The sequence below is a fragment of the Penicillium rubens genome (assembly GCF_028828025.1).
Source record: "Penicillium rubens strain IBT 27055 chromosome Unknown utg000002l_segment0_segment0, whole genome shotgun sequence".
NCBI lineage: Eukaryota > Fungi > Ascomycota > Eurotiomycetes > Eurotiales > Aspergillaceae > Penicillium > Penicillium rubens.
In genome coordinates, this window is record NW_026890600.1 from 5,656,673 (window position 1) to 5,668,803 (window position 12,131).

At 48.8% G+C, this 12,131-nt stretch overlaps 2 protein-coding genes across 2 annotated transcripts; both read right to left on the reverse strand.

The window, feature by feature from the left end:
* Positions 1–2: 2 nt before the first annotated feature.
* Positions 3–1,124, reverse strand: N7525_004631 (uncharacterized protein; the record flags this gene model as incomplete). The annotated part of the gene is made up of 4 exons (XM_002567079.2): positions 3–119; positions 165–379; positions 427–526; positions 573–1,124. The coding sequence occupies 4 exons, from the start codon at positions 1,122–1,124 to the stop codon at positions 3–5; spliced, it is 984 nt and encodes a 327-aa protein (XP_002567125.2).
* A 1,334-nt stretch (positions 1,125–2,458) lies between these two features.
* On the reverse strand, positions 2,459–2,707 carry N7525_004632 (uncharacterized protein; the record flags this gene model as incomplete). The annotated part of the gene is made up of 1 exon (XM_061213092.1): positions 2,459–2,707. The coding sequence occupies one exon, from the start codon at positions 2,705–2,707 to the stop codon at positions 2,459–2,461; it is 249 nt and encodes an 82-aa protein (XP_061070113.1).
* Between the last annotated feature and the right edge of the window lie 9,424 nt (positions 2,708–12,131).

Here is a 12,131-nt window from a genome sequence, read left to right on the forward strand (position 1 = left end):
CGTTAACAGTTCTTGAATTCAGAATTGTAAATGCAATTAATACTACTGGAGAGTAGAGCTGCTCTTGCCAGAACGACCAGATCATCGCCTGGGCGGTGCTTCCCCGCCAAGAGGGGTTGCTACCGGGAATTAGCGAAATACGATATCTTGCTAGGAGAACTTACATTTCTCAGAGACTTAATTGTTCCTGCCGTCTCAGTAGCAGACAGAAATCCCACAGCAGCGGAATCGATTGGCCATCGCTCCAAATCATTCACGCCAACAACGCCTTCATCTTTGTCACATTTCTGCATGAGTCGCATCGTAATCAACGGAAGGGCCGCAATATATGCGGCTTCGGATTGATCTGGTGTACAATCTACACAAAGTTCCAAACACGCTGTGAAATGTTAGTCAGATAATGCAAGGATGGGACCATCAACAAACCTATCTTGATGATCCCGTCAGTACCAAGTAATATATCATCACAGGCGAGAGCTTGATGCGCAAGGCCAGATAACGCTAAAAATCGGGCACCGTCGAGGATCTAAAACGTCAGGACAAGTCCATCGAAAGGTCCATGACGGACAAACCTGGCATATAATGGATCCCAATTCTGCCTCGCTGGGATAAACAGATGGAAAAGCGACAACATGTGCGAGAGTCAGCGGCAAGTCGTCAACCAAGAGGAACGCGAGATCTTCGTGCATGTAGCATTCATGTAAAGAGAGAACGTTCCCGTGTTCCAGACGTCCGAATCTGTTGATTAATCTTCGAGCATTTTCTTTCCGATATGTCCGGATGGCTACCATGCGAGATGGACGGGTGCGGCGTGTGGCAATTGTAACTTTGCCGGCGATCTCATACGTAATGACTTTCTGATAGGTATCCCACGGCGACTCCTGCCTTACAATCAAGACGGATGCAATGTTTTCAAGATCGCACAAGCGGGGTAGACAAAGGCTCTTGGGAAACCCTGTGACAACCTTCGATCTGCTGCGGCGGCGAGGTCTGGTTAGCTTCGTGTTGGCCGCCGTCTGACTCTCGCAGGTGATGGGGGTTGACATCGAGATGGGGAGCTGTGTTTGAGCTTTGATAGTGCCAAGGTCACATATCATGTTGTCTTTGAATGGGTTAGTTGACATGATCCGAGGAGCGTGTTTGCTCTGATTCAATAGGTGGAAGAATTTAGAGAGAAAGTGGAATTCAATTTACTTTGTACGCGCGGTGCTTAGGATTGAACTCTCGTCAATGATAGGAGATGGCAGCTTCCACCGACTGTCGTAAGATGAGGCCGATGGGCCACAGCGCTTACATACAAACTGACAATACGCTGTTTAGCCCTCATGAACATGAGTGTCGAGATAATTAAAAATGCCATATGAATCGACACATGACCGCACTGCTCGGCATATTGGCTCCCTAACTCAACTTCCTCAGGATCTTGTTACCCATAAGAGTGCTAGGAAATGCTGCCCACGGACAAAATCTAGGTTTCCTATGACTGACAACGCGCCAAAAATGAAAGGGCGGAAGCTACGAAATGAGCCAGAGTTTGCGTCAGCTTTTTGTAATAACGGCCTCATTTATGGTGTTTTGCCCATGACATGTCCATGTCAACTAGTGCATAGGATCAATCATGGGATGGTTATTACAGTAATTGGTAAGCTCATGAAATGACAACTTGCCAGTAATTCTTGCGCTGCGCAGAGGAAGTTCGACTTATATACGACCAGAGTCTGGTTGACGCTGGAACGATCATATTCGCCAGATAATGGGAGAGAATCCGGCGGACTTGGGTGAGCCTGTGATTTGGAGCCTCGCCTTTCAGCAGGGCGAGTCGCCCTCACACGATCCTCCGAAAGATACTGGCACGGCTGATTTGTGTCTTGGCGCCCTACTTTTTCATGCTAGAGTCTACTAGAATCTACATTTGATGCCATAATGAGTCACTTGAATTAATATGCTAACATTTAGACTTAAAACGATTGCTAAACCGTCGAGTTATAAGGACTAGCAGTCATGAGCTGATTAACGGAATAGCACAAATATTTCAATTCTTGTAGAGCACAGAGCCATTGCAACACTACGAGGGAACCGGGTTTAATGATGTAAAGAGTGGCTGGTTTTAATATTCGAGGTAATTCGACTTGCGAAATTGCTATTTCTTCATTGCTATCCCCGATTGGTCTCGCACACGCTGTCTGATTTCTCTAATCTCTATTGCATTGATTGGAGATCAGGATGCAGCTGGTTTTGCATATTTCTTTCTGCTTACTGAGTGTACTAACATCACACAGGAAATCGTTCAAGTCCTTCGCACCTGAAAGTCCCTTAGTCATGTACTGATAGATTTGAAGCTTCACAGGTTCTCAAGTATCGATTATTGGTTACAAAACACTATATTTGCTCCTCAAATTTCAATGGCCAGTTATGCTATCAAAATATAGCCTACAAGGTAACAAGAACAAGGAGCGTCTCAGTCATACAGCCGCTCCTCGTCCGCAGCAGCACACTCCCGGCACTTCTTTTCTCGCTGTGTTGGTGGGGAATTAAAATCGGACACATCGTCTGTTTCCATCTCTTTCGTCACGATGATCTCTTCGTACCTGCTGGGTAGCAATTGGGTGGCGAGATGTATAGTGGCCCACTCCCTGGGGGAAATGGTGTCGGAGATCAAGATGCGGTCGGATAGCGTTTGTAGGTATTTAATTGTATCGTTGATCATTTTCCTACTAATTTTTATATTGCTTGGGGGTCTCTTTCGATGCACCAGTTGTGAGCGGCCCGGTATTTGAGAGGTGGAGTATGAATGTCGGTGTGCGAACTTTCGTGGGAGGGTTGAGGATTCAGCTGCTCTCTTTTTCGCATTCAGAGGGGGCAGACCTTGGCTTTTAGCCTCTATGACGCTTGGAGGCAACGTAGAGGCCCTCGAGCTAGCAAGAGAGGCAGCGACGGAAGTAACTACCCCTATAGCTACAGAGCCAGTGGACTGGTCAACAGACGGCTGTAAAACCGTGCTTGTGTAACCACGATTCCCGTGGATGAGTTGGCCAACGACCCGATGGAAGTTTTCAGCTGATTCATTGCCTTCATGAAATAGATTTGTTAGCCGGTGGATTCCTGGAGAAGGATATTAAAAATAACGATACCAGTTTGCAATGTACATCCATTGTGACCTTCTGTGTCTGGGATATTGGGCCTCTTTGATACCTGTGACAATTTGTGATAGATCATTGCTTGGCCTCACTTGTGATGGTGTTGTACTGGAAAGTTGTTGGAGCAAACGAGAGCATCGACCATGAGGACAGTCAGGACCATTTAATTCTTTGGGGCTGAAGCAGTCATGTCCACCATGAGGGATATATCCACAGTCAATGTTTTGCGGGCTACCATTGTCAGCACCGGCTCCTAGGAGGACTAAAGATGCCAATATGTTGCCTCATAGTGGTACGCATACCAACGACCGAATCACGGATGTTTCAATCCAGTTGCCGTATCCACATGACGCCCGAGCCACCAATTGATTTGAAGCATATTCCAGGAGTAAAATGGCTGCCAGATCATATTTGGTCATGAATAGAAACATATGGAAGGGAATTGTATCTCTGACGCCTTGGGGGTTGTTACTGTATGCTGAGTTGGCCTCTCACATCGTCAAAGAAGAACCCGTCATGTACAGACGCGCTCGAAATCAGTTTCACCATTTTACTCTCTTTGAATGTTTCCCAAACTTAACTCTGAAACACGCTAGTCTGTGTTCGACTTAAGCAATTTCCAAATCTCGAAACGTATTGTCAGTCCAAGTCACATGATGGGCCACTGTGTAATCTATTGGAAATATTGATACCCTACCTCACGACGTCTCTCAAGTCACCACTCCAATACTGACAACATTCCTTCTCGCAAAGGGTGTATTAATACATATTCCCGAGATTGCGCAATTACCACCGAAAATTTGTAGCAAACAGATAAAAAATTATGCACCTTACGTCTTCGACAGAACGAGGAGCGTGAAGACAAAACTACGGGTCTTTCCTTCCTACTACCCAGGTACATACAATACAACACTGTAGATCGAAGTGGAGGACATGTATACCGTGTGTATACAGATCGTCATAGACTGGACCATAGAGACAAGCCAACCTTTGTTGTGGGACACGTCATTCAAGGGGAGGCAATGTTAGCATTCCCAGTCTTCTCTTTGCGGTACTTGGTGGATGTGCTCATGTCCAGGGACCCCGCTTTGCTGGTAGAAAATCCAAAGCGAATGGTGAAGCTGATGAAAGACGAACAGCACAACTCCACTACGAACGATTGGTCGCTACCTAGGACTATAAACTGAGAGTTTAGTATGCACAGTATGCGAAACATATTTTTAGCTTGAATGAGATCAGCACAACGAAATACTCATTACTGCCACTCTGCCAACATTACTCTTCGATACTAGAATTCTTCAATTCATTCCAGGCGAAACTGGCACTACCAAAGTAGCCGAAGAACGTCATTTACAGGGCAGCAAAATGCTCAAGAGCGGATATTACATGAACCAAATAGTATGACTCCGCCTATGAAACGTTGCGATAAATAGTTTATTCGGAATCACGGTTGAGATCTCGGTGTAATACAAGTTTCGCCGGTGAGACCGGGTTGAGCATTACTAAATCCCAAGGATTACTTACAAAGTCATCACAGGCAAATTGTTAGTATCGAGACCTAATGAGATATCCACAGGCAGCGGATGTTTGTCTACTAGGTAGTGATTGTGCAATGGGATGGGTGTTCGCATTGCTTCTGAATATTGAATCAGGAAGAATGAGCGTATCCGTCCAAGCGCCACATAAGATGAAAAGGTTGGGAATGTTAGTGCAACATCGCCTTACTCCCACGTATCACAAGATCAGCAAGTACTAGGGAACCAGCCCAGGACGCTTTGCATTAAAGACCTATATAGTACCTCGTTCCTTCCCCATAATCATACCATGTAAGTATTCAGTACTCATATGTCTCCTAAATCCTCAATATTGTCTCTGAGATTTTGATATTATCGCGCCTGTGATTTGTTTCCATTGCCCCATTGCATTGATTCCAGATTCTTTGGACTTTCAATCTACCGGCCACAATCATGTTGGAATGTGAGTGCGGTCAGTTGTTCGAGAATCGAATAGCTCTCAGACAGCACGGAAAGAATACACATGGCCGTCAGTGCCCTCACTGCCAACGGAAATTTGCGGCGTCCGGGGACTTAGATCAACATTTACTTGCGCTCCATTGTCAACAGTGCGAGAGTTGCAAAGGACGTTTCAGGAGTCGCAAGGCGCTGAGACTCCATCAAAAGTCAAGAATGCATTGCTATTGTCGTCCATGCGATAGTTATTTTGAATCAACCGATGCCCTCCGACAACATGAGAAGTCGCCCGGACATGTTGGCCAGTTTCACTGCTGTGACTGTGATCGAGATTTTGTGAACAGTTCTGCTCTAGAGCAACATCTTCAGAACAAGATTCACACGCCCACCCGAAAGCATAAAGAAGCTTACCTGTGCGAGCAATGCAATCGGAGATTTTCGGAACAGTCCGCATTGGAGCAACACCGCGGATCGCTAGTTCATCGTCCTTTAAGCGATCTGGATTGCATAGATGCGAAATGCAAGAAACGATTCAGCAGTCCTTCATCTCTCTTGCATCACCTCGAAAGCGGCACATGTCGATCTGGAATGAACAGGGGCAAACTTAATGGCATCATATGCGCATTCGATACCGATCAGATAATCTCCAGCCATGGTCAGCCACAAATTAGAGCCTCGGACGACATGCTCAGTGTATGCTCAGATACAAGCACCGAGTCTCAAATTATCTATACTCCGAGCAGCACAGTGTCTGGTCGTTCCCTTTCTCCAACGGGGATCGCATTGCCGAGAGTTCAAAACATCGACCTTGGGAAGAAATTCCCAGGCGTAGCGTGTAGCGAGTGTCCACGGACATTCAAATCCCTGGATTCACTTGTTCAACACCGACAATCAGCCGCTCACACAAGTGCTAGCTTCAACTGCCCAATATCGTTATTGAACGACAACCCTGCCCCCATTCCACTCGCTTCTATGCGGTCTTTTAATACAATCAGTGGTCTGGCACAACATCTTGAGTCTGGAGCTTGTGCTGGAGGGTTTACCATGCTCCGCGAGGCAGCCCGATACATCGAAACTTGTCTTCAAAAGATGGGCCTGAAGAGGAGCCTTCTGATGAAGGATGCCAAACACTACAAGTAGATCTACTGCTAGTTACAGCCCGGCCTATTTTCGATTTTGACATTTGATTTGCTGCCTAATTCTCTTTCCTTTTACCAAAACTTGACATTTTACAGTATACGCACCAGTCTCTAAACAATTGGAATGCCGAGGTTGGCGATGATAGGAGGAAAGTCGATAACATATCATCTGGCAGTAGAAGTCTATGCTGACGATAAGATTACGAGGAGTGCACATCTACCGTCATAACATATTTCCTTTATGTGACGAGGGAAGCAGACGTAACGTTGACAGACTGTTCAGGAACGAGTCTGTTCACAGTTTGCAACTAATCTTCTCGAACTCCCGGTGTTATGATAACAAGTAATTATACGTATCATAACATCTCTGAGATGACATATATTGCAAGGCTTTATGCATGGGCTCCGAGGAGACACAGTAAAGTGTATATTATGACATGTATAGTAGATCAGAGATGGTTGCCCTTCGGCTTAGCCGCCGGGCGTTAGTAAATCGTGTGTGCGTGTATGTACCTAATCATGGACATGCACTTACTTGACTTTATTGTACTGTACTGTGAGCTGGTTATTCATCAGTTTTTGTCATATCTCTCGCGTTTACAGAACAAAGCCCCACCCTTGGCCTTTGAACAATGTCTGTTTTGCTGTAGATCCCGCGCCTTCTCTATGCACGTCTTATCTATCAAGTTACCTGGCCTACAAATGCTGAATCCCTTTGGTCCCCTTCTGTTGAACCCTGGATGGCCACTATGTGCTGAAGTTCGGTTGATCAGGAAATTGAGGACGATGATTAACCACTTCTATCCCAACGGTGATGAATCCCAACCCCAGGACCTCTATCCGCCGGACCAGGACTCGCAATATGCCCCAACTCTTATGTCTACGTATATCTTCGCTCGTTCACTGTATCAGTAGAGTAGTCGAGTGGACGTGGTTAGCTAAAGGGGGAGGTGAGAAGTGACCAGACAACCGACCGAGCCTCCTGCCAGCTCGGCTGTTTGGCTTGTTTGCAAGTAAACTGCTCTAGACACGCATAGCCCATACAACCATGATACGATAGCTATTTTTATGCCATTATATATTACCGTACGAAGTGTGGGTCAGTGGTAATCTAGCTGTATTAGGCATTGCGTCATACAAAACAAAGTTCAGCAAAGAATTAAAGAGAGTGTAGAGATGAAACTGATTTCGAGCGTGTCTGTAATGCCCTCGGATTTCGAGCGCGTCTGTAACTACAAACCATTTCGATCCATCCTGTATAGCAGTTTATGACTGTATGTACTGGAGGGGAAGTACTGTACATCCTGCAGTACTGAAATTGATCTTTGAATTGTTGCGAAAAGCCTCTCTCATTCATTCGTGGACGCGATACTTGTTACTCGACGCAAGGGATCAGAAATGTCGGGACGGGCCGAGGCGCGAACCCCTGATCCGCCCGACCGCGACGAACACGAAAAGTCACCGCCACGATTATTGAGACCGAGACGCATCACCAGACCGCGTAACAACTATGGCCAAGAGCAAGAAATCGAAACCCAGCAGGGAAATACGCGCTCTCAGCAGAAGGAGAGAACCCGGGGCAAGCCAGTAGCCCAACGTGAAGCGGTGACTTCGGACGACGCGTCGACTGAGAGCGACAACACGAACGTCGCCAATCTTGTGAAAGAGCTCGTGAAACTTAGGAGAGACATCAAACGGCGAGATGATTCGCATAGGGAGGAGATGCAGAAAATGCAAGAAGAACTGCAGAAAGTCAAGGAAGAATTTAGCGCCGCCCTTGCAGAGGTTCAACAGGAGCTGCAGACCTTGGCAGAGAGACCCCTTCCCGAACCATGCGCGCAGAACGGCCACGATGAGATCCTTCGCGAAATCCAATCCTTACGCGAAGAAATCAGCACCCCCGCCCCCGCAAGCTCCCCGTCCTATGCAGATATCGCCCGTACCCTCCAACTCAGTCACCCGAGCAACATACGGACTCTTTCAACGTTGAACACAACACCAACCACTTTCACCGACACATTGTACTGCACGATAGACACCTCGAAGATAGCCGAAAGCGAAAGTGAGAAGGCATCCGCGGGTTCAATCAGGGCCACAATCGAGACAGAGATCCGAAAGTTGGATGATCACACTCACTGGCGCTGCCGCGCGGTCACTGTAAGTCCAAGAGATACCAACCGGATCAGAATCACGTGTCGCGATGAAGCCGAACACCAGCTAGTGAAGAAAGTGGCGGAAACAAAGATCGGTGCGGGAGCCCGGGTACTCCGGGACGAGCTCTACCCGATTAAGGTTGACAGCGTCAAGAGGACCGCAGTACTGGATGAGAACCATGAAATTTTGATAGGAGCGGCGGCAGCCCTGGGTGAGGAGAACGAAACTACTGTCGCCAAAATGACGTGGCTGAGCAGCAGGGAAACCGCAAAGCCCTATGGATCGATGGTCGTGTACCTAACCAAAGGGACTGATGCACGGAGACTCCTGGCCGATGGATACTTCTATGTCGGAGGAGAATCCGGAATAACCAGCGTTTTTGAGTATCGACCACGACCGGTGCAATGCTACAACTGCTAGGAGATTGGTCACAAGGCATTCCAATGCAAGAAGATCCAGAAGTGCGCAAAATGCGCGACGGAGGGCCATCACCACAGTCGCTGTGATCACACGGTTCCAAAGTGCGTTCTATGCGGTGGACCACACGAATCGTATAGCAAGAACTGCCGGAAACTCTACCCGTCACGTCATGAATAAAACACTCCGAATAATCCAATTGAATGTGAGGAAGCAGGGCGCTGTGCATGAGAGCTTAATGAATGACGAAGACACTCAGAATGCCGTGGCATTAGCGATTCAGGAACCCCAAGCGAGGAGGATTCAAGGCCGGCTCTTGACCACCCCGATGGGACACCACAAATGGACCAAGATGGTGCCCTCCACCTAGAGGGAAGGGAGATGGGCAATCCGAAGCATGCTTTGGATCAATAGGGATGTGGATACGGAGCAAGTGCGGATCGAGTCGCCAGATCTGACAGCGGCCGTGATTCGGCTTCCCGAACGACTGGTCTTTATAGCATCAGTTTACGTGGAAGGAGGGGTGGCTTCTGCGTTGAGCGACGCGTGCGATCACCTAAGAAAGGCAATTGCAAAGGTGCGGCGAGACACGGGCGCTGTGGTGGAGGTCATGATTGTGGGAGACTTTAACCGCCATGATCAACTCTGGGGAGGAGACGAGGTGTCCCTGGGAAGACAGGGTGAAGCGGATCTAATAATTGACCTCATGAACGAGCTTGCTCTTAGCAGCTTACTCAAACGAGGTACAAAGACATGGTATGGTGGTGGACAGAGCGGGGAATGCGAGTCGACCATCGACCTCGTCCTGGCCTCCGATAATTTGACCGACTCAATGATCAAATGTGCGGTACATGGGACAGAGCACGGCTCGGATCACCGTGCCATTGAGACTATATTCGATGCACCGTGGCCGATCCTAAAGTATCAGGAACGGCTTCTACTAAAGAACGCGCCATGGAACGAGATTAATGCTAGAATCGCGAGCACCCTAGCCGCCACTCCGTCGGAAGGCATAGTACAGTAGAAAACCGATCGACTGATGTCTGCGGTCTCGGACGCGGTGCACGATTTAACTCCGAGAGCGAAGCCGTTACCACACGCGAAGCGGTGGTGGATAACTGATCTGACACAACTACGTCATATATACACATACTGGCGAAATCACGCTCGTTCGGAGCGACGGGCGGGGCGAAAAGCACCTCGGCTCGAAAAGATGGCCCAGGATGCGGCGAAACAATACCATGATGCCATCCGTAAACAAAAGAAGAAGCACTGGAATGAGTTTCTCGCAGACAACGACAACATATGGACAGCAGCGAAGTATCTGAAGTCCGGGGAGGATACGGCATTTGGAAAATTACCGCAGCTCGTCAGAGCAGATGGGACCACCACCGCTGACCACTTGGAGCAAGCAGAGGAGTTGCTGTCCAAATTCTTCCCGCCCCTGCCGGATAACATTGACGATAAAGGGACCAGACCACAAAGAGAGCCAGTGGAGATGCCGGCTATCACCCTGGAGGAGGTAGAACGACAGCTTCTTGCAGCGAAATCGTGGAAGGCACCGGGAGAGGACGGCCTGCCGGCGATAGTTTGGAAGATGACGTGGCCCACGGTCAAGCACCGGGTCCTTGAACTATTCCAGGCGTCGCTGGCAGAAGGCTCGTTGCCAAGACAGTGGAGACACGCGAAGATCATACCGCTCAAAAAACCGAATAAAGAAAATTACACCATTGCAAAATCATGGAGACCGATCTCACTCCTAGCGACACTGGGCAAGATACTGGAATCAGTAGTTGCAGAAAGGATCTCACACGCGGTGGAAACCCACGGCTTGCTCCCGACCAGCCACTTTGGAGCCCGGAAACAGCGGTCCGCGGAGCAAGCACTCTTGCTCTTGCAAGAACAGATCTACACGGCGTGGCGGGGCCGACGGGTATTGAGCCTGATCAGCTTCGATGTCAAAGGAGCCTACAACGGAGTGTGCAAAGAACGATTGCTCCAAAGGATGAAAGCACGAGGCATACCGGAGGATCTGCTCCGGTGGGTTGAGGCGTTCTGTTCGGAACGAACGGCGAACATCCAGATCAACGGGCAATTGTCGGAGGTCCAAAGCCTGCCACAGGCTGGGTTACCGCAGGGCTCGCCCCTGTCCCCGATCCTATTTCTCTTCTTCAACGCAGACCTCGTGCAAAGACAGATCGATAGCCAAGGAGGAGCGGTCGCTTTTGTGGATGATTTTACCGCATGGGTGACCGGGTCAACCGCGCAGAGTAACCGGGAAGGGATCAAAGCAATTATCAATGAAGCCCTCGACTGGGAAAGGAGAAGCGGAGCGACCTTTGAAGCTGAAAAGACAGCTATCATACACTTTGCCCCCAAGACGCGTAAATCGGACCACGATCCATTTACCATCAAGGGACAGACGGTTGTACCCCAAGACCACGTCAAGATCCTGGGATTATTGATGGACACGAGACTCAAGTACAAGGAACATATTGCAAGGGCCGCTTCCAAGGGCCTGGAAGCAGCGATGGAGCTTCGGCGACTTCGGGGCCTAACCCCAGCAGCAGCGCGGCAGCTATTCACCTCGACGGTGGCGCCGGTCGTGGACTACGCCTCCAATGTCTGGATGCACGCGTGCAAGGATAAAGCCATGGGACCGATTAACCGAGTCCAAAGAGTAGGAGCACAAGCCATTGTGGGGATATTTCTCACGGTCGCGACCAGCGTAGCAGAGGCGGAGGCCTATATTGCCACTGCGTAGCATCGATTCTAGAGACGGGCCGCTAAGATGTGGACGGACATACACACTCTACCGGAAACCAATCCTCTCCGCAGAAATATAGATCGGATCAGGAAGTTCAGAAGATACCACCGCTCGCCGTTATATCAGGTAGCCGATGCGCTCAAGCATATCGACATGGAAACACTAGAAACCATCAATCCGTTCATATTGGCACCATGGGAAGCACGCGTATAGGCTGGCGTTGAAGCAACTCCGCAGTCACCGATCGTACTAGGCGGGTTAATGCAGATCGCAACCAGCAGTTCGGCTCGGAACGAGCTAGTCGGATTTGGGGTGGCGATCGAGAGGCAGCCACCTCGGTATCGAAAACTGAGATTCAAGACCCTTTCTGTCACATTGGGTGCAAGAGTAGAGCAAAATCCGTTCTCCGCGGAGCTAGTAGCGATGGCATATGCATTGAATATAGTAGTTGGAGTGAAGGATTACCGGATTACGCTACTCACGAGTAACAAAGCGGCGGCTCTGACACTAAGGAACCCTCGATAACAGTCAGGTCAGGAATTCGTCT